Below are 23848 nucleotides of genomic sequence, written 5' to 3'. Positions count from 1 at the left end.
AAACCAGATCAATGTCCCACTAATGTAAGCAGCAAACCAGATCAATGTCCCACTAATGTAAGCAGCAAACCAGATCAATCTCCCACGAATGTAAGCAGCAAACCAGATCAATCTCCCATGAATGTAAGCAGCAAACCAGATCAATCTCCCATGAATGTAAGCAGCAAACCAGATCAATCTCCCACGAATGTAAGCAGCAAACCAGATCAATCTCATGAATGTAAGGAGCAAACCAGATCAATCTCCCATGAATGTAAGCAGCAAACCAGATCGTTCTCCCACGAATGTAAGCAGCAAACCAGATCTATTTCAACAGTTAATATACCTGGACTTAGTTTGCTCATTTGAAATGTGCTTGGGAGACATTGACAGTGTAGAAATGAAAGTTATTACAGATTATTGATTTTTATTAAATTACTGGCAGATAAAATATACACAACATTTATATATTGATATATACTGCGTCCCACATAGAACATGGGAATCTGCAAGTGTGGTCCACGATGGTAAGTAGGTTGAGAACCAACGGTCTAAAGCTTCTCACAAGTAGGCAGTCTAAATCTCATCATGATTGTGACGTCTAAAGCTTCTCACAAGATGGCAGTCTAAATCTTATCACGATTGTGACGTCTAAAGCTTCTCACAAGTAGGCAGTCTAAATCTTATCATGATTGTGACGTCTAAAGCTTCTCACAAGGTGGCAGTCTAAATCTCATCATGATTGTGACGTCTAAAGCTTCTCACAAGATGGCAATCTAAATCTTATCATGATTGTGACGTCTAAAGCTTCTCACAAGGTGGCAGTCTAAATCTTATCATGATTGTGACGTCTAAAGCTTCTCACAAGGTGGCAGTCTAAATCTTATCATGATTGTGACGTCTGAAGCTTCTCACAAGGTGGCAGTCTAAATCTTATCATGATTGTGACTTCTAAAGCTTCTCAGAAGTAGGCAGTCTAAATCTCATCATGATTGTGACGTCTAAAGCTTCTCACACGGTGGCAGTCCAAATCTCATCACGATTGTGACGTCAAAAGCTTCTCACAAGATGGCAATCTAAATCTTATCACGATTGTGACCCCTAAAGCTTCTCACAATGTGGCAGTCTAAAGTTTATCACGGATGTGACGTCTAAAACATGTCACAATGGGGAAGTCTAAGGCTTAAAGAGAGCCTTCAAAAGGTTATCACTAGTGGACATTCAAAAGCTCATAACAAGAAAGAAATCAAAAGGTTATCACCAGGGGGCAGCTTATCATAAATAAACCTGTCAATTATTAAAGTTACATGTTGCATGATTACCGCCATTTTGACATGCGCAAACTGTTTCGGCCTGGTTTGTTTAATCCCTGTGGAAGATATAATTTGTTTAAACGTTTGTTTTACGAGACCGGCGGGATTTGGATTCCGACCAGGGGAAGCCATACTATCTGCTCGAGCACAATTCCCTTTAATTCGGCCATTTGCGAAGCATATTGCTTCAGCGTGTCGAGTCCTCTTTAGCGACGCTACAATATGTACAGCAAAATATTTAGATGTATATTTGTTTTGCAATTTTCACATCGTGTTCTCTTACCTTTAGGCTCACTAACATAATAAATCTACATAAAGACGAAATTATTGACTTTTCTTCTCATTTGAATCATCCCACCACTCATGCAAATGTAATATGTAAGCAGCATCTTAACTGTTTTCATTTTAAATGTATGAACTCCCACACCCCTTTCTCTTGAGTATAACCCAGGATGTTCATATTGCTTTAACCACTTATGTCAATGTCCTTCAACATTCCTACCCTTGAGATATAGTATATGATGAAAATGTTAAATTTTCCTTTTTCACCAATGCCCCCACACTCCAACACCCACACGTGGTGCATACTCGTAACAGTGATACCTTTCCATCACCGCATCTTCTCTCCAGGTGTGGTGCAGGTCATTCATGGTGTTCTTACATTACTGCGTTATGGCTAACTTTACTTGGATGCTTGTAGAAGCAATCTACCTGCAAATACTTCTCTCATTCCCTTTCACCGCAAAAGAATGCTTTTTGTGCTACGTCCTCCTAGGTTGGGGTAAGCAGTATCTTTTTCACTCTACTTAGTTCACTAAACAGCAACACTTACCACTAGTACATATATATATATATATATATATATATATATATAATATATATAAATAACAACAACCACAACAGGCATTTTAAGGCCATTTTCCCTGCTAGAGTGGGGGTTAGCTTTGCGGGCCCCATGACAATCATCTCCATTTTGCCCTATTTTCTACAGATATATATATATATATATATATATATATATATATATATATATATATATATATGTTGGAACCCATCTGTGGATCGGTCCCATCGGCCGATGGGTCTGACCCATCTGTGGATGCACGAGAAATGACAATGCAGACCCATCGGCCGATGGGTCTGCGCCATCTGCGGATGTGTTGTTCACCTTGAAGGAATGTGTTGACAGAATGGTGCTCTTCAATCAGGTACACAGTCATTGGAATTACATGTGGTAGGAATTTAACAGAGATGATTTTTAAATGTTTTATTATCTATTTCTACCCATCTATTTATACATTTTGTCAATACATTTTGTAATTAACAGATACATGGCAGTTTTAGTAAAGCTTTACATAACATACTCAACATTCATACAAAACATTAGGTGTTCTTCTGATAATGGCGGAGGGGAATGTTAAATTCCTTTCTATTAAATTAAATTAAATAAAATTTAAATTAAATAAAAAAATAAAATTTAAATTAAAAAAATAAAAGTTAAATAAAACATTTAAAAATCATCTCTGTTAAATTCCTACCACATGTAATTCCAATGACTGTGTACCTGATTGAAGAGCACCATTCTGTCAACACATTCCTTCAAGGTGAACAACACATCCGCAGGTGGCGCAGGGCCGATGGGTCTGCATTGTCATTTCTCGTGCATCCACAGATGGGTCAGACCCATCGGCCGATGGGACCGATCCACAGATGGGTTCCAACATATATATATATATATATATATATATATATATATATATATATATATATATATATATATATATATATATATATATATACACAATTAAAGGATTAAAGGTAATGCATTATGGAGGTTTTCAAAAGTACAAAGACGCAATTAAAATATTTTTTTAGTTGAGTGAGATGAACTACCCAGAAACGATACGAGCTATTAAAAAACACAGTTGATAACTAAATATTCTTCCACGCACAATACGAGGTAGACATTTAGCTGAGAGTGGTAGTTGACTCCACATCCTCCCTAATATCAAGAAAATTTGTGCAACCTTTGACCTTTTTCTTTGACTCATCACATATACAATTTCCACCACTCTGACTGCATTATTGTTCTCTTCGATAGGACTTCCAGCTTTTTTTGTAACTATCTGGCTGCTTTACCGCTTGAAGTACGATAACAACGGGTGAGTATAACATTTCATTTCACTGCACCATGTGAATCATGAGATCTGAGAAAATGAAAATACATACAAAATGCTGTGTTAAGGATACACAACTTTTCAATTGACGTATGAATCCATACGAGGCCTTTTGTGCATGCGCTGTGTGTGTTTACACTGGCAAGGTTCTGCTCACAGGGCACTTTCAAATTGCCATTGCTAGTCATTAATCAGTCATTTACATAAGATGGTGGATATGCAACACTTCCTGTTGAGGTCAGACATGTTTTACACTTCCATTGGTCATTGTACAAGACAATTTGGGAATGATAGAGTCTACCACAGGTGCTACATCTGAAGTGGCTGGCGAGGTTGGCATCTCCTGTAGTTGCGGGATGATGTTGTTTGTGGCGACAGCCTCTGCTGTGCAGCTGTTCCAACCACTGTCATCATGATGCCTTATTCCAGCCCATAATTGTTGTGCCTTTGCAGTTAGCTACAGTTTCCCAAGTGTCAAAATTGATTTGCGGGGCTTTCATATCCCGCTTACAGACATCCGTATACCTCAGCTTCGGGCGCCCTTTTGGTCTTTTGGCCCCAGATATCTCCCCATATAGGGCGTCCTTTGGGATACGTCCATCTTCCATCTTGTATCCCTGCCCAAGCCATCAAAGTCGTCTTTGCTTAAGTGCGAGGGCACTTGGCAGATTTACCTGGGAAAGGACTTCTGCATTTGTGCATTAGTCCTTTCATGTGATGCTAAGGATGCATCATAGACAGCGAAGATGGAACTTGTTGAGTCTCCGTTCTTGGCAGCTATAAGTTGTCAATGTTTTACAGACATAAACTGGGGTGTTAATAATGCACGCCTTGTAGATCAGCACCTTGGTTCTGAGGGTCAGCTTGCTGCTCTTCCACACCCTCTCTTTTAGACGACCAAAGGTGGTGGCTGCCTTCCCGATGCGTACGTTCAGTTCGTCATCCAGAGACAGGTTGTTAGTCACTGTAGACCCGTGATAACTGAATTTGCTGACTACTTACAGCGCAGGATTGTTTAGAGTAATCAAGGGCTATGTTGTGACACCTTGTCCCATCACCATAGTTTTATTTACACTGATGGTGAGAGAGAACATCATGCACGCATGAGAGAGACGATCAATTAGCTTCTGGAGCTGGTCTTCTATGTGGGTGACAAGTGCAGCATCATCTGCATAGAGAAGTTCTCTGATCAGGACATGCCATGATTTTGTCCTTGCCCTTAATCTTGACAGGTTATCCAGCTTGCAATCTGTCCTGGTGTGAAGGTAGATTCCTTCCATGTCTGCAGGAAAGAAGTACCTCAGAAGTACCGAGAAGAAAATAGCAAAAAGAGATGGATCCAGGATGCAGCCCCGCTTCACTCTGCTTTTGATCTCAAAACTTTCTGAAGTGGAACCATGAAACTGTATTGTGCCGTGCATGTTGTCATGAAAAGAATGATGGCACTGAGAAGCTTGGGTGGACATAGAAGCTTTTGTGAGACCCATGAAAGTGAGGTAGAGCGGTGTGTTCTGTTCCTTACACTTCTCTTGAAGCTGACCAAGGGACAAAATTATCTCCACGGTGGTGAGCCTGCATGTCACATCTCTGGGGGCCAAGGTTCCTCCGAAATCCCCTGAAGATTAGTCTAGGTCCACAAGGTGCCTAGTTACCATGTGTTGCCACGAGGAGGCACTACAGGAGTCTTGGTGATACAGAATCTATGTACTGGCAGGAGAGACTTGCGCACTCGCCTCTCTCTTCGCTGTATGCTAGCCAGTGGCAATGGATCGAGACCATTGCACTAGACGCATGTCATCAACCTGTGGCAAACTACCAACACACGCCATTGCTAGTATGAAATTTGTGATTCAAATAGTCTTTTAAACATAATTCTCAGCATTTAGATGATAGAGTGGCAATTTCGAAATGGTTAACTATAATTATTGTTCTGTTACTGAACACAAATCCCACTCACATAAATATGAGAAATATCTGTGGATGAGAGGTGTCGAGCTCCTATAATTTCTGTTAATCCAAGTGAGCGGCCGCAGTGAATATATTGTTGCGGCCATGGGTTTTGGGGTTTACTTCAAGGAGGTCTTCGGTTCCTCCCCGGCCTACCAAACCTGAGGCCACCGAGTGCGGATAACTCCGCAATCCAACGGGTTGCTAATCAACCGTGAACGCCAATTAGTTGACAATATTCCCCAGGGTCCTCCGTCTAATTATCGTTTACCTGGGGGTGATGTGGCTTTCTAATCAGGTGTTTTGCCCTCAGTGCCCCGGCATACATGGTCCAGAGGGTGCAGTACAAGCAGTTACCTGTTCTGCGAGCTGAGAAAATACTTTTCCAAGTATTTTTGGCTTATTTTAAAAGTTTTGTAAGCCATTTTAGGCTACACTTCTTATCTCACACACACGATGAGATATGGATGAGCCGAGGAAAAATTACCATAAACACTGCCATTTCCTGTGGTTTCCGCACATGCGCTGAGCATTCTCGGGTGGATTATGTCATGTTGAAACTCTCGTATTATCATACCATCATAAGAGTCATGATTGTTCAATATAACAATCCATCACAGTTTCAATTCTTACTTGAGGGCATTTTCAATGGCCTGCTAAATTTAAGGTCAGGGGTTATGCTGCTTGTAGTCTTCCATGTCAATGGAACTTGTAGATGGCTAAGGATGGTTGAAATTGTCCTGTTCGAGATGCCCACACTCTCACAGATTTATCATTTCTTGTTGAAAGTTTGTCAACCCTTCCTTTTTACATTGATTCTCTGCAACAAAGCAGAAAGTCTGTCCCCTGATCTTACAGGGGATGCTGCTGATCATAATCATTGTTATGCAAACATATGGCCAGGTATGTTGTATCAGGGCATGATTTTACAATAAGATAATCGTCACCCTCTTATATCAAATGTGACCACGACTATAGGTAAGATGGGTTTGGAAGTTCTAATTCATCCAACATACAGGGCAGATTGTCACCTGGTGGTTTTCATTTATTTGGACCACTCAAAAAACATCTGGGTGTTGGTGTGCCCTCTCTCTACTGTTCCTTTTGTTCTGTTGCGTCATGATCCGTTCATTGTACAAGCTCTTCAACGAGCCTTGGCTTTGAATACAAAACATTTTTTTTCCAAGATTTTGAAACAGAGAAATATCTTTCAACTTTATTACTAGTTTTGCAAAATATTTTAGTTCTTTACAGAAACATTTTAACCCATACAATTTTTACCGTGGATTGATCTCCATCTATACTCTCCTAACAGAAAGCCTATGCTCATTGTCTACTAATGCTAATTGTCTACCAATAATTGCCTCAGTGAAGCTATGTGAAGAGGTAGGGATTCAAATACCTGGTAAATGAGTTCGACAGTGGTGATGTGGATTACGTGTAAGCTTTACATCAAACTACCTTCCTGTTTGTTCATGTGAACATTTGCATTTTTCTTCTCTTTGCAGTTGCTGGATACATTCTTTTAAAATCAACTTTTCATGGTGTATCATCAATGGCCCCATTTTTGTATCAATTATGGTATGTATGTACATTAGTACTTCATTGTTGTGCTGTCAAAGTAACAATTGCGTATGCACCATCTGGCTGATGTTGTGCACAATGAGTTTTGAAATACAGCATGAAAATAAACTATTGAACAAATTTCCAACATTTGATAGTTTGTTGTGATGAAAACGTGACGAACTAGAACGCCACTCAATAGATCACATAGTCTCACATCGCACACTCATGCTGAAAAAAGAATAACATCATTAACTGAACATACTATTATGGACCATATACACATATCATCCATGCACCCCATTATGTCACCTACATTGTGATTATCCTTAGCTTTAATGATTACGAGCAAAGGTACCCGGCATTGCTGGGCAACGCAGGATCCCTCCTCCGACACCTTCCCCTCCCTCAATCCACCACAGCCACTGCAACCTCCCACCCGACCCCACCCCACCTTCCTCTGGACTCTCACCTCACTCCTTACCCTCTCCTCCCTTCGGATTCCCACTCTACCCCTTCCCTTCCCTCCTCCCACCCCTCCCATGCCAACCCCTCCCTCTGGGCTTTCACCCATTCCCCTCTTTCCTTCCACTCCTCCCTCCCTCCTCCCACCCCACTCCATACTTCCAGACACCCTGGCCCCTCCCTCCAGACTGACGAGGATACTAAGAGAAGGGAGAGAGAGGAGGGATGGGAGAGTGAAGAGCATCTTGAACTCAATATCTTGAACATATCTGCATTGTACTGGTCTGCACAATCGGGGTTGGCATCCACAAGTGCTGTGCAATGGCTGGCAGAAGAATAAGAAGAAATGGTCGACGGTCCTTGAACATTCTTGAATGCTCGTACCGGTTAGGTCTTCACTCCTTAGTTCTTTCCTCTGATCACCAGATTTTTGACGAACATCTACCAAAAACAATGCTATCTGATGGATGGCACACATATTGATGCTATATGACCCTGCATGCGAAACAGCATGGTGACCGTTTGTAGCTGGTCAGAATTCAAACCCACTTTCAAACATTCTGAGCAGGTAGACAGCTCCGCGTGAGTGCGCATACCTCTCGGTTATCCTGCCAGCCCTGCTAAATAAATACCAATCAATAATACAAACCCTTTTATTGCCATGGCACCAGGAACCACCTACCAAACCAAACATATTGAGATTGAGACAAACCAAACATATATGTTGAAGAGTTGGTGTCTGCCAATCATTGCCAGGATGTGTCGGTGTGGTCCACAAACAGATCTGGAGAGGTAGTTGGGAAAATTACAAGCAAAGGACAAACCTTCCGGCCATGAGCAGACTGCACAGGGCAGAGTGGGAGGATTTATGTTGTTCCTATTTAATTATTTTAATTCTCCAATGTTCTGTCAAAAATAAGACTTTTGTATGTATAAGAAAAGTACAAAAGACATGTTTCATAAATCCTCCTCCCATCCTCATCTTTCCCACCCATTACTACCTCTACTATAGCTTTTTAGTATCTGCAGAGAAGGATGATGTCAAAAGAGCACTTTTTGTGAACAATTCTTCCTGCAGATCAATGTCGTCATTTTCCTTTACATCATCAAAGTGCTGATTATGAAACTGCAGCTTCCTATTGGTGGCAACTACACATCTCGTAGGTTCAGGTGAGCATCAGTTGTCTTACTTACCTTTATTAATGAGACCTTTATTCGATTCTGAAAGGCACAAATGATTGAAGTGTTTCACCTGAGGTTGTTAGACCAAAAGGTAAGATGTTTAAGGATTGCCATTACAACGGCCTAGCATACTTTTTGTCTTTGTGCTATCAGTTCATACTTTCTGGTAAGTTGCTGAGTGAAATTTTCTCAGACGTTTTGTTACAAGCTTTCGAATAGTCATTCTCTGATGGTGGATGTGGCTTTGCAAATTTTTTTAGATATTCAAATTCTGCCAATCTTGCTTGCACCCAATTTCCATCCCAACATTACAACACAAGAAGACGTCGTGCAGAGCACGATACTTGAAAAATCCACCCCTCCCAAAATAAAAGTTGCCATGGATAAATCAATATTATCTATTTCATTAAGATTAAAATTGACATTCTTAATGAAAGCTCAGGTCAATCGGATTAAAATTGATGATTTTCCACATGAAAATTGATGATTTTGGAAGTTTGACCTTGAATTGACCTTTGACCTCAAAAATAGTTGGTTTCCAAATTCCGTGATGCACTATGTAATTGCTGTTTAATTTTCAAGTTAATAGGATGAAAAGTGATGATTTTTCAGATGAAAATAGATGATTTTAGACGTTTGACCTTTGACCTTTTGACCATAAAGTAGTTGGTTTCCCAATTCAGCGAGGCATTGTGCAGTCGCTATTTAATTTTCAAGTTAATAGGATGAAAAGTGATGATTTTTCAGATGAAAATAGATGAATTTAGATGTTTGACCTTTGACCTTTTGACCATAAAGTAGTTGGTTTCCCAATTCAGCGAGGCATTGTGCAGTCGCTATTTAATTTTCAAGGCAATCGGATGAAAATTGATGATTTAAAATTTAGAAATCTAACCTCAAGATGACCTTTGACCTCAAAATCAATAGGCTTCTTCCTTATGACCAACTCTACAATCTGGTGAAGTTTTGTGAAGCTCGGTTTAAAATTGTGACCTGTAGGCGATTGACAGACAGACAAACAAACAAATGAAAAATCACTTGTAGAGCGACACTTGGAAAAATAGAACAAAGTAGAATGGTACTCAGTAGAGCATCCTTATGACCTCAAAAATAAATTGGTGTTTGAATTCAATGACCTGATATGCAAATCGTCTTCCAAGTTTTAAGTCTATCCAATGAAAATTGAGGATTTTTGAAATTTGTGAAAAAGTGGTTGACCTTTGGCCTATGTTGACCTTTTGGCCTATGCTGATCTCAAAAATAGTTGGTGGTTGAATTAAGTTTGCCGATATGTATATCCTATTCAAATTTCAAGTCAATTGGATGAAAATTGAGGATTTTAGAAATGTGTAAAATTGACCTTTGGCCTATGTTGACCTTTTGGCTTATGTTGATCAAAAAAAGAGTTGGTGGTTGAATTCTGTTTGCTGATATGAAAATCGCTTTCAAATTCCAAGTCAATCGGATGAAAATTGAGGATTTTAGGAATTTTAAAAGATTGCTGACCTTTTGGCCTATGTTGACCTTTTGGCCCATGTTGACCTTTTGGCCTTTGTTGATCTTTTGGCCTATGTTGAAATAGTTGGTGGTTGAATTCAGTTGGCCGATATGAAAATCCTATTCAAATTTCAAGTCAATCAGATGAAAATTGAGGACTTTAAATATTTGAAAAAAGTGGTTGACCTTTGGCCTATGTTGAGCTTTTGACGTTTTGACCTCAAAAATACATAGGATTTTGTCAGACCACAAACTCCACCACCATGTCGGATCACGAAGTTTTGTGAAGATCGGTTTAAAATTGTGACTTGTAGGCATGTATAAATGAACGGTGTCCTTGCGTTTTATACCTATCCTGCCTCCCCCCAGGCCCTCTGCCCCCCACACATCTCCCGATGTCCCTGCCCTCAAATGTTGTGTTTGTGTGCTTCCTCCCCTTCTCTCCCCATCTTGTCGACCGCTCCCATTTATATATATATATATTATTATTATTATTATTTTTTTTTTTAATACTGAATCGAGGCTCGTGAAAGAGCTGACAACCACGAGGGAAAGACAGCACAGGGGGACCACGAGGGAAAGACAGTACAGGGGGAAACATTCATTAAAACACATTCAACAAAAAGACATCCAGGAACACAGTACAGGGGGACCGCGAGGGAAAGACAGTGCAGGGGGAAACATTCATTAAAACACATTCAACAAAAAAACATCCAGGAACACAGCACAGGGGGACCACGAAGGAAAGACAGTACAGGGGGACCGCGAGGGAAAGACAGTGCAGGGGGAAACATTCATTAAAACACATTCAACAAAAAAACATCCAGGAACACAGCACAGGGGGACCGCGAGGGAAAGACAGTACAGGGGGAAACATTCATTAAAACACATTCAACAAAAAAACATCCAGGAACACAGCACAGGGGGACCGCGAGGGAAAGACAGTGCAGGGGGAAACATTCATTAAAACACATTCAACAAAAAAACATCCAGGAACACAGCACAGGGGGACCGCGAGGGAAAGACAGTAAAGGGGGACCGCGAGGGAAAGACAGTGCAGGGGGAAACATTCATTAAAACACATTCAACAAAAAGACATCCAGGAACACAGTACAGGGGGACCGCGAGGGAAAGACAGTGCAGGGGGAAACATTCATTAAAACACATTCAACAAAAAGACATCCAGGAACACAGTACAGGGGGACCGCGAGGGAAAGACAGTACAGGGGGAAACATTCATTAAAACACATTCAACAAAAAGACATCCAGGAACGTAGCACAGGGGGACCGCGAGGGAAAGACAGTACAGGGGGAAACATTCATTAAAACACATTCAACAAAAAGACATCCAGGAACACAGTACAGGGGGACCGCGAGGGAAAGACAGTACAGGGGGACCGTGAGGGAAAGACAGTACAGGGGGAAACATTCATTAAAACACATTCAACAAAAAGACATCCAGGACCACAGCACAGGGGTTTACTGTCTTGTTTACTTTGTTTACTTGTTTGTTTGATTTGTTTGTTTGATAAATGTTAGCTCTTTCACGAGCCTCGACTCTGTATACAAAAAAAACAAACAAAAAAAAACGGACAGACAAACAAACACACCAGTGATCAACATTCCTGTCAAAAAATGTTTTTTTTTGTTTTTTTTTGCCAAGTAATAAACTCAATCGACCAATACACTTGAAAATTATACCTGGTGTTGACCTAATGGTTAGGGTGACGGGCTTGGGATCCTGATGTCATGAGTTCGCAATCCCGTTGAATTAACACCAGGTGGGGTTGACTCAGCCAGTCATCCCTCTGAGGTGTGCGAAATGAGTACCAGATAACTGGTTATGGTTATAGAGAGGCATTGCATCAGTGGCAGACACGCCCACAGAAAAATGATGCAACCAATAGCCAGGTGGCTGCACACGAACCACCCCACACACACTTGAAAAATCTTCTTTTTTTCAAGAAACAAGCATGTACAGTGTATACCAACATCATGAATACTAAAAAACCCAAAATCATAAGGAGTTTGAAGACTCGAGGAAAGACATGATATAATTGCATGCACATATAACCCTGTACTTACACCCTTACCTGCTTACTCACCTCCACTCATTCATGCTTACTCACCTCCACTCATTCATTCCTCTTTTTTTCCTGCCTGTGAAATCAACTTCCACATTCTCTTCAATCTCACTCTTCCCTCCAGGTCTTCAAGACAGCAGTTCACCACCATCTCAGATTGGCCCCAATCCAAAACCATGATATTTTCTCCCCTCGTTAACCCCACCCTAATCCATCCTCCTTCCAAATTTCCAGTTTTCCCTGATGAGAGTTTCCTTCTGTATCCATATTGTCCACCCCATGCATCCTCTCCTGGCCCCCATTCCTCCCCACTCCCACTGTTTGTCCAAGTCTGTCTTCATCTTGGCCTTCAGCTTTGCTGGTCATTTCTCCCTCTCTCTCTCTACAGTTTTTGTTTAGCTCACCTGGAACCAAGTTCAGTGGAGCTTATGCGATGGCGCATTGTCCGTCCGTCCGTCCGTAAACACTTGAAACTTCTTCTCCAAAACTGCTGAAGGGATTGTGACCAAACTTGGCACAAATGATATTTGTTATGTTGCGACTAAAATTTGTCCATGCCATTAAACCGTTTGGGGTCTAATGGGGTTTATCGGGGTCAAATTGGATTTAGGTTTGATCCCCCAAATTAGGAATTTGCTTTTTCCTCTGAAACTACACACACTATTTCGATGAAACTTCACAACCTTCACCACCCGTGCTGTACCAAAGTTTGTTCCTGGCATTTAACAAATCGGGGTGTAATGTGGTCTATTGGGGGGGAGGGGCTTGCCCCCCATAATAGGTATTTGCTTTCTTCTCAGAAACTACACTCAATTTCGATGAAACTTGACCACAACCTTCATCACCTGTGATGTACCAATGTTTGTTCAAGGCATTAGAAAAATTTGGGTCTGAGGAAGTATACGGGGTTGGGGGAGGGGGCTTCACCCCCCAAAATAGGTATTTTTTTGTTTTATTTGTTTAAAGTCTCATGGTTATGTTCGTGTGATTCTACATGCTTCCCTGTCTAGAAACCATTGAAATTGGTTTTAAATACCTTTGCTTTAGTCAGTGCAGTAGACTGTTTATTCTACCAGGTGAGCACCAGGGGTATTGCCCCTTGTGTCCTGATCGCGCATTGCCCCTTGTGTCCTGATCGCACATTGCCCCTCGTGTCCTGATCGCGCATTGCCCTTGTGTCCTGATCGCGCATTGCCCTTGTGTCCTGATCGCGCATTGCCCCTTGTGTCCTGATCGCGCATTGCCCCTTGTGTCCTGATCGCGCATTGCCCCTTGTGTCCTGATCGCGCATTGCCCCTCGTGTCCTGATCGCACATTGCCCCTTGTGTCCTGATCGCGCATTGCCCCTTGTGTCCTGATCGCGCATTGCCCCTTGTATCCTGATCGCGCATTGCCCCTTGTGTCTTGATCGCGCATTTCCCCTTGTATTGCCCCTTGTGTCCTGATCGCGCATTGCCCCTTGTGTCCTGATCGCGCATTGCCCCTTGTGTCCTGATCGCGCATTGCCCCTTGTGTCCTGATCACGCATTGCCCCTTGTGTCCTGATCGCGCATTTCCCTTTGTGTCCTGATCGTGCATTGACCCTTGTGTCCTGATCGCACATTGCCCCTTGTGTCCTGATCGCGCATTTCCCCTTGTATTGCCCTTTGTGTCCTGATCGCGCATTGCCCCTTGTGTCCTGATCGCGCATTGCCCCTTGTGTCCTGATCGCGCATTGCCCCTTGTATTGCCCTTTGTGTCCTGATCGCGCATTGCCCCTTGTATTGCCCTTTGTGTCCTGATCGCGCATTGCCCCTTGTGTCCTGATCGCGCATTGCCCCTTGTGTCCTGATCGCGCATTGCCCCTTGTGTCCTGATCACGCATTGCCCCTTGTGTCCTGATCGCGCATTGCCCCTTGTATTGCCCCTATGTTTGTCTTGTTGTGTCCTGATCCGTTCAGTGTGTCGTACTAGCTTTTCCACGAGCCTCGACTATGTATACAAAAAAAACAAAACTGTAAATGATACTCCATAATAATTAGTGTAAACTTTGTGATTGATGTGATTACACGTTTCCAGGGCGTTTGAAGATTTGTTTTCTTCTTTCATTGACAGTACAATATTTTCGATGATGACAGCGTGTGGTTATTTGGTCGTGTTTCCAGGCGTTTCGCGAAAGCGACGTTGCTGCTCATTCCACTCCTTGGAATCGACTTCAGTATCTTTGCTTTTGTCAACACCAGGTTCCGCATCATGCTTGGACTTTGTACCGCATCATTACAGGTGTGCATTATTCCAAACTACATTTCAACACGAGAAATAAGAAGTCAGAAATATGAGATCTCTTTGCAAATCCGACTTTTCTCTTTCAGGGCTTCGTGGTGGCCATTTTGTACTGTTTCCTCAATGCAGAGGTAGGATGACAAACAAGTAATGTATATATTTTGAATACTAGTGTCTGTTCACAAGCTACAAATGCTTATCACACCTGCACGTCCATCGATCACCACACCGTACTCCGGTTTCTAGGACTCTCGGTCCTGCCAAAGCAATTTGTGGCTGAGAATCAAACGAGGACAGGTGCTCCATCACAGGTGTATGTGGTGGCACAAATTTGGAATTCGCAAACATTATTTTTAACAGGGTGCTGACACACAATGGCCTAATATTGTGAGACACCAGGGGATCTTTAAAGTGGGACAACCATTTAACGTCCTTCCAAAGGACGGACAATGCATTTATTGACGTACTGCCTGTGACGCACCAGGCTGATCATTTATAGTCTGGTCAGTAATCAAACATTGACGACACAGCTTGCTGCTTGTGAGTTATCCTATAAACCCCAGCTGCTTATAGTGTTGGTAATTGTACTCCGCCGCCCTCGATGCCATCTACAGGCGCTGCATGACGTCATCTCCGGGCTCCGAAGGGGGCTCGGCAATGACGCACCCTGAAAGGGAGCACTCAGTTTTCACTCCGTTTGTTTTCTTTCTTCCTTGTTTGTTTGTTTGTTTTGTTTTTTTTGCACACAAGATCGAGGCTCGTGGAAGAGCTAAGATTAATCACAAAAAGACAAACTGACACATAACACATAAGATAAAGGGAGCGGGAAACAAGATGTGGAGAGAGAGGGAAGCACACAAGTACGACAATTGAGAGCAGGGACATCGGGAGATCTGTGGGAGGGAGAGGGCTTGGGGGGAGGAGGCATCGGAAAGGGGGGGGGGGGGGGGGAGGGGGTGGGAGAGGTATAAAACACAAGGACAACAAGGACTTCCAGGAAAGAAGTCGGAATTTCAAAAAAGTGGATCTGGGGTGAATTAACGGGGGTAGAAAAGATCAAGGTTTTGGATGGGGGAAGACAAGAGATGGTGGTGAACAGCTGTTTTAAAGACCTGGAGGGAGGAGTGGGATTGAAGAGAGTGAGGGAGTTTGTTCCAGAGGCGGGAGAAAAGAGAAAAAAGTTTCTTGAAGAAAAAAAGGAAAAAGAGGTGGGAGAAAAGTTTTCCTGTTTGTCCAGGCAAATCTTAATCATCCATTGAGCTGGAAAGCTGAACTTTGGCCGCAATAGAGAACATGTGCTTTGGAAAAAAACGATATATAATATTTTTTTGATGAATCATTTAATTGATTAACCAGATAGTATTCATAGAATACGTACCTCGTGCAGTTAACTTGGTGAAAGCAAACTCTTTTGTTTGTTTAAGGTTTTTTTTCTTTGATCGAATTTGGTTGCCAGACCATGTGACCAGTGACGTCATAAATGTACATTTTCCAATATAGTTGTTGGTTAGATCACGCTCAATCAATCTCAAACAGATCGGACTAAGAATTGTACTTGTAAAATTATGACGTCATAATGAAGGCGCCAGTGACATCATCGTTAAAAACATTTATTCCTCATGTGGAGTTATTTACAATGAGCCATGTTTCAATTTTTTCCATGGAGCGGTTTTGGAGACATGGAGGTCCAAAGTTTTTCGGTTTTACAAGATGGCTCCGGCACCACGTGACCTATGATGTCATAATTATCACTAAAATTCTGTATGAATAGACATACTATGGTGAACATTTCGGGTCAAGAGGATCAACGGATGCCGAGAAAATGACTTTTAAATATGCAGATACGTACATACGCATGTATACCGCCAGATAGCTTAACTCCGCTTTTTGCTTCGGCGAGCGCCGGGTAATTATGTAATTATCATCAATTTATTATTTCCTTATTTCTTTTATTTCTCATCTGGGCAATATCTCAAGCACTTTTTGAGCTAGGAAGCTGATATTGGGACATGACAGCGACCAAGTGATTTGGCTGTAAAGGCTGTAACTTTTGACCCTCGCGAGAGGAGAGGGTATTGCATTTGTGTCCGTTTGTTTGTCTGTTTGTTTGTTTGTTTGTTCGCACAGAATAAACATGTTTACCTCCGACACCAAAGGTGGATGGAGGTTATGTTTTCACCCCTGTCTGTCTATTTGTGAACAAAATATCTCATAAAGCTGTGGACGGATTCCGACTAAATTTGGCAAAGCTGTAGCGTATGAGACAAGGACGAAATTATTAGATTTTGGTGAAGATCCGGATTCGGATCCGACTACTAGAATTTTTAAAGTAATTCTTCGCCATTGGGAGATCGGGCCAAAAACTATACATAGCAGGATATCTCGAAACGTTGTGGACGGATTTGGACGAAACTTGGTGGGCAGGTTGGGTGTGTGTCAAGGACAAAATGATTAGATTTTGGTGAAGATCTGAATATGGATTCGGATATGAGAATTCTTTAATATATAAGTGATTCTTCACCATTGAGTGATCAAGCTAAAAACGATACATAACAGGATATCTCAAAAAGTTATGGACGGATTTGGACGAAACTTGGTGGAGAGGTTGGGTGTCTGACAAGGACAAATAGATTCGATTTTAGTGAAGATCTGAATATGGATTCGGACACGAGAATTATTTAATTTTAAGTGATTCTTCACCATTGAGAGATAGGGTGAAAAGTGATACATAACATGATATAAAAAAGTTGTGGACGAGTTATGACTAAACTTGGGGGATGAGTTGGTTAGGTGACAAGAACAAGCCGATTAGATTTTGGTTCAGGTCTGAATCCAGATCCGGCCTATCAGTGGGATACCAAACATACACTGTTCAGCCTGGTGGAGGTGTGCGCTCGACTGAGTGTCGTTCTAGTTTCCCACGCATGATTACTTATTTACCCTCTTAATATTTCCTTACTCTCTCACTAAGAATGGACAATTAAAGGCAAGATTTGATTCCTATTTCTCATGCATTTTCATTCCCAATTCTCAATGGGTCGGAAAAGGTTTTGCATTGTTATGAATGATAATGTGAATGTACTAAGACTTAGACAATGAAAACGTCTGGTGTTTTTACTTATTACAGTATAGACCATCCCATATTTAAGTGAAATTGCACTTTTATCCTTTGTATGAATCTATTTTTTCTAAAATGTCTGGGATCACAAATTCCTGCATTCTTTAACACCTTTATTCAGTTGTGGGCAGTGCAGGAGTAGCTGTTTCTCTAACTTTTGGTTTTTCCATACTTACTCCCGCCAGGGAGTAATGTATTCACTCGTGTCCGTGTGTGTGTTTGTGAACAAGATATCTGGAAAAGTTCTGGACGGATTTGGATGAAAGTTGGTGGGATGATTGCCCTTGCGATAAGGAAGAATTGATTAGTTTTTGGTGAAGCTCAGGATATTATTCCCGATCCAGGAATTTTTTGAAGGATTTTTTTACCATTGGAAGATAGGGCTCATTTTTTTAAACATTATCTTCTATATATTCTATATTTAACATTGTGATATGAAAATAGTTTTCATATTTGTTGTAAATGTAGTTTAAACTCGTGGTTATGCGTTAGAGCGGTGTATTTTGTTAGCAGCGTCGTCTTCAAGGTTCATTTTTTTTTCTAATAAAGACATATTCTGTCATTTTAAAACCACCAAAGTGTGTATTAGGTTTCCCCGTTTCATAAAATGTATCGTTTGATACGTATAATTAATGCTTTAAAACTGTTTTTTTTTTTGTTTTTTTTTTTTAACCTCAGAAGAGACATCAACATTTAGCTCAGCGAATGTCATTTGCGGTCAGTATTTGATAAACTTATAAAGACTTAGTTCCAGATTTGTCAATGGCTCAGGTATATTAACAAACGAATAAACAGATTTGGCAAAATTGCAACTTTTAAAAAAAAGATCGCATATTCACCCAGGGTTGTGAGAGGCTGAAGAAGAAGAAACCTCGCATGGGCTTCCCAGACCAAATAAATAATTCTGGTTCTGGCTCTGCGATTTTAGGTTTATTACTCCCGCCAGGAAGTAACGCATTCGATCGTGTCCGTCCGTGTGTGTGTGTGTTCGTATGTTCGTGTTTGTGAACAAGATATCTGGAAAAGTTCTGTACTGATTTGGATGAAAGTTGGTGGGATGATTGCCCTTGGGATAAGGAAGAATTGATTAGTTTTTGGTGAAGCTCAGGATATTATTCCGGATCCAGGAGTTTTTTTGGAAATTTTTTTAGGAAAGATTTTTTTCTGTTTTATTGCATTAAAGCTTTTATTCTTATTCTTAAATGATGTTTTTCTCCTCTAATTCCGAGATATATCAAAATAAATTATATCTGACAGTTTGGGCCTACTTTCTTTTTCATTTATTGTTTTGGGGAGAGGGGATGTTAAACAAAACGTATTATTCCAACTTGACCCACGGCGGGAGTATGCGCTCTACTGAGTGGCGTGCTAGTTCCACAATATTTCATGTCTGGCAGCCACACATATAATTATTAATGAATTAATTTTATTATACAAGTAAACATCTCATGTTTATCAGCTGATTTATATACAACTGCAGGTGCAGGCAGAGTTGAAGGCGGCTTGGAGGTCCTGGATTTCCAACCGCCAGCTACAGGGACAACCGATGCAACCGCAGCAGCGACCCTCAATCCTGAGTGAAGACCACGTGGTGACTCACAGCACAATTTGATTGGCGAAAGAAAACATACCACGCCCTCTAACACTCTTCTGTTCTCTGATATTGTAACTCACATATCTAGAACGAGTAGTACAAAATGAATGTGGCAATCAGCCTCTTTAGTCTGTGAATACCCATACTTCCTGCTGCTCGTGTACAAGTAAGAATTGTTCTCTTTTTGATAGAAGCATTAAACTTTTGGTATAAAGTGAGAAAAATATGCTGAAACATTTGAGATTGGTACCCATCACATAAAATGTCATCTTCCTTAGGAATCAGCCATATATTGCCCAGCAACCATGCTTTTCATAATAACAGCCATTTATGCCAATTAGAAATGGCAAGGAGAACATACACAGAGTAAACCAACTTTGGGGACTTAAAAATGGCATGGTTGTGGTACCACATGACAACAATGATATGGTTGTGGTGCCTAGCAACAAAAAAGTCACTTGGCCTACCAACCAAGCTTTTGAAGCTCCTTCACTGGTTATAGACTGATAACCACCACCCTACCAGTTATATCCACGGAGGTATATAATAAACCTGGAGAGCCAATGATGGCTGTCGGCTGAAGCTAGCGGAAGTTGCTTGGCGGCCATATTGGGAAGCCGATTGTGTCTGCGTCCGTGTTTGATCTCACAATCAGCTGATCTCACAATTTCTGATTCATTTTGGATGCTTACCGACTGTAAGGAGTCTTATTTGTGAACGCGCTGTTTCAAAATGCCACAGTGTGTTGCATTTGACTGCACAAATACCTCAGGGAAGGCCTCCACATGCACATTTCACAAGTCAGTGACAAACCGCGATCGCGGGTGTTCTGCTTTTTCAGTTTTTGGCGTGGTCACGGTGGTGGGGCTAGGTAATTAAGTTTCAATGAAGTTTGAACACTGTGTTTGAATTTGATGATGTTAGACCACGCGCAGGGTGTGCAATACGACACAGATCTCAAATATAACTGTATTGTGTATTCACTAGGGCTATGTGAGTATGTCAGACTGATGTCTGATTGACTCATTCATTGATTCAGATTGAAGTATCGAGATTGACTCGTCAGCTCGTGATCATTGTCAAGTGATTTAATTTGTGATGAGCTTCACTTAATTGTCCAGTCTACTACTGTCAGGGTTTCCATGCCCTCCTGTGTCACTCGTGAGCAGAAAGAGCAAATGGGGGTTACTTGTGGAAGGTACGAAAGTCCGACACATGGCAAACATTAGCAGATGAAGTTGTATTTAACTATACATATGAAACTCAAAATATTATTTTGATATGGAGTCGTTTTGACTCGGATGTTTTGACTGCCCTCTGAGGTTTTGACCCGCAACCACATTTTGTGACCACAACGTATTTTGTTTCAAGGTTTCCAAAGGATAAGGACTTGTGCTCCCGATGGACATCTGCCCTGAGAAGGGAGTCCTTCTACCCCACCCCAGGCACCACAGTTCTGTGCAGTGATCACTTCAATGAGAGTGACTTCGACAGGACTGGTCAAACCGTCCGACTGAAGCCGAAGTACTCGAAGTACTCGATGCATGTCACATGCTTAAACTTGCAAGAAACTGTCTTGGATCCATGAAAATGATGGAGGATGGCAACAAAAAAGTCATCGCGTGGAAATACATCCAGGCACTCTTTGATCTGCAGAAGAGGGAAGGCTTGCGTCTGGGAAATAAGCTCTCCCGGAAACACATCGAGTGGAAGAGCAATGTCATGAAGGTGGACACAGCGCTCAGACATTGAGCACTAGTGTGGCAGATGCAATTCGGTTTTGCAGGGACACTTTGCAACTATCAGAATTTCAGGGCAGTGGGGCTACCTGCCAATACATTGAAACATTGGACAAACTGTTTGACATTCTAAATTCTCGCAATCCATTGGCACGAAACTACAAGGCACCACTCATGACATCACGAGAAGGACTTTTCCTGCCATTCCTGGATACTGCCTACAGTTACTTGTCCAACATCAAAAACATGAATGGTCAAGTTATGACCAATACGCGTTTGAAAACCCCCTTCATTGGTTTCATGATCTGCATAGAGAGTGTCACAATTTTGTATTTCACATATGTCAAACCTGCCTCATCTCCCCTGCGATACCTGCTTACGTACAAAATGAGCCAAGACCACATTGAACTTTTCTTTGGAGCGGTCCGCATTGCATGTGGAAGTGGGAATAACCCAACGGCCCGGCAGTTTGTTGCCGCATATAAGCGCCTCTTGATGCGACATGACATCAAGTCTGCAAGTGGGTTGCCCTTTGTCTGATATGGCGAGTTCACCAACACTTCATGTAAATATTTAAACTGTAAAAGATGTGTTGCATGAGATGTCTATATCTCCGCTCCATTATTCATGTAACAATTACCATGTCCTGTTGAACGTTCCATTGCAACATGTAAGTCTTGTATGTTATGAATAGCAAAAACTTCCGAAACCCAAGAATTGTGTGGGTTAACTACATGACAGCGTTTCATGTCATTTATGTGACTGGTTTCTAGCATCTCGGTAATAGAAACATACACATCTTAGTTACAATATAATGACTGAATTAAGTAACATCATATAACATGACAACAAATCAGATCTTTATATTGAGGAACATTATAGAACAAGCCAAAGAATGGCAAACGACGATGTACCTCAATTTTATAGATTTCTAGAAAGCTTTCGACTCCTTGCCCAGAGAAAGTCTGGGTCATAATGAAGAAATACAGCATACCTGGAAAATTAGTGAACCTTGTAAAAGCCCTTTACCAAGACTTTCAATGTGCGGTCGTCGACCAAGGTGAAACAACAGAATGGTTCAAGGTGAAGACAGGAGTTAAACAGGGGTGTAACATGTCAGGATTCTTATTCCTACTAGTGGATGATTGGGTCATGAGAAGAACGATAAAGAACACCGAGCGGTAATTTTGGGCACTTTTTTTTCAAACAAGCTCTAAACCATTGGATTCCCCAGGAAAAATGCGTCTAGAATCAACTTCAAACTTAATGAACACCATTTCCTTAAAGAACGGGATTCTGAGCCCGAATATCAGTTCAAATATTAGTATTCTATATTAATTAAATAGTCGGCGGTCCTAAAATTCGCTCCAGCTGCATCATCAGTGCGCCACGCCTTTGCTTTGACAGGCTTTGTTTACAAAACAATCGGCTTCCCAATATGGCCGCCAGACTATTTCCGGTGGCTTCACGGCGGCTAATGCTGCGAGGTGGCCAATTGGCTCTCCATATTATATACCTCCGTGGTTATATCACTGAGAGAAGTCCAGTTATATGGTGATGTACACATACACACATACACTCCAATGTATTACAGAAGTCATTGGCACAAAGGAACATGGAAAGCATGATATGTTATGCACGAACACATCAACTGAAAGGCTTTGGCACACCAACTGGAAAGAACTGCACAGATGAACAACAAAGGATGGAAATTTGGTGGGGGAATTATTTAGGCACGAAAACCAGGAATGTCCCACAGCACTCTCAATCAGAGGAAAACTGCAGAATGGGCAGAAGTCTGATCTACTTTAATGTCTGAAAAATGAAGCTGCATTGACAACAAAAGCACCAGATGCTGATGCTATAATAGTTGATGGGGATGCTGTCGTACCACCAGGCCACAAATGTAAAACATTTGGAGAGTATTTCCAAGATGTGTTTGCCCCATATCTCAAAGTAAAAGTGGAAGCTCTTAATCGTGTTGATGTTGTTTGGGACAAATAACTTGAGAAGAATCTGAAACAAAGCATCAGAGATACACGGTGGCATGGCATACGTAAGCGGGAGGTGGGTAATGCCACACTTCCAGGAAACTGACATAGTTTCTTGAGGTCAGAAGAAAACAAGGCAGAGCTATTCTTATTCTTGTCAGAATATGTGACAAAGGTTGAAGTACTGTTTGGCACTGTAAATGATGATGTTGTGTAATCTGTGTCCATTGACAAGTCTGGTATCACATCCTGCAGCCACGAGGAAGCAGATACCAGGATACTGCTCCACGTTTCTGCTGCTGTCAATATTAGTCTGTCTCGTAGTACGGACAGTTGATATGGATATTGTGTTCCTCTGTGTAGGATACATAGACTTCAAGTTTATTAACTCTGGGTTTCATTCGGCACTGGGAAGCATTTGTGGTACATAACACCACGTGCAATTGCAGACTCACTTGGACAAGAGAAGTGTAATGCAGTCCTATTTTTGCAGGCAGTAATGGGATGTGATACTGTTTCTTCATTTTGTGGACGGGGGAAGAAGACTGCAAACGAAACCTGGGGGGCATACCCATGATACTATAGCTGTCTCTCCGACTGATAAAGCAACTAAATGTGGTTCTCTTTTCTCCTCAATTCCACAATGGATGACCCAACATTCCATCTCCCTCTGATGCACCCCTGACCAATCCTATGCCCTTCCCTACAATCTCTTTTCATGCAGTCAAAAAGTACTCTCTTTGGACACAAACAAGGCGTACGGACAAGATGGCATTCCTCCTCGTGTCCTGAAGGAGTGTGCTTCAGAAATTGCACCCGTGCTTGCTCGTTTGTTTCGTTTTTGTTAAAAAACCTAAACTTTCCCTCTTTCCTGGTAACATGCATTAGTAGTTAATACAGCCTATTTTAAAGAAGGGTGATCGTTCAAACCCTTCCA

General features: G+C 41.6%; 1 protein-coding gene across 1 annotated transcript in view; it reads left to right on the top strand.

Moving 5' to 3' along the window:
- LOC137434002 (vasoactive intestinal polypeptide receptor 2) overlaps positions 1 to 22896 on the top strand; it is a 156202-nt gene extending 133306 nt beyond the window's left edge. Inside the window, exons 7-14 of the mRNA XM_078785849.1 lie at positions 1923 to 2073; positions 3394 to 3454; positions 6925 to 6997; positions 8523 to 8614; positions 14352 to 14469; positions 14559 to 14600; positions 19068 to 19720; positions 22458 to 22896. Of these exons, the coding sequence (XP_078641975.1) occupies positions 1923 to 2073; positions 3394 to 3454; positions 6925 to 6997; positions 8523 to 8614; positions 14352 to 14469; positions 14559 to 14600; positions 19068 to 19199 (669 nt within the window). The 3' untranslated portion in view covers positions 19200 to 19720; positions 22458 to 22896. The remainder of the gene's footprint in view (positions 1 to 1922; positions 2074 to 3393; positions 3455 to 6924; positions 6998 to 8522; positions 8615 to 14351; positions 14470 to 14558; positions 14601 to 19067; positions 19721 to 22457) is intronic.
- The last annotated feature ends 952 nt before the right edge of the window (positions 22897 to 23848 follow it).

Source organism: Myxine glutinosa, chromosome 10 (assembly GCF_964187855.1).
Source record: "Myxine glutinosa chromosome 10, kmMyxGlut1.1, whole genome shotgun sequence".
NCBI classification, from domain to species: Eukaryota; Metazoa; Chordata; class Myxini; order Myxiniformes; family Myxinidae; genus Myxine; species Myxine glutinosa.
The sequence above is the reverse complement of the archived record's forward strand: the minus strand, read 5'-3'. Positions and strand labels throughout refer to the sequence as shown.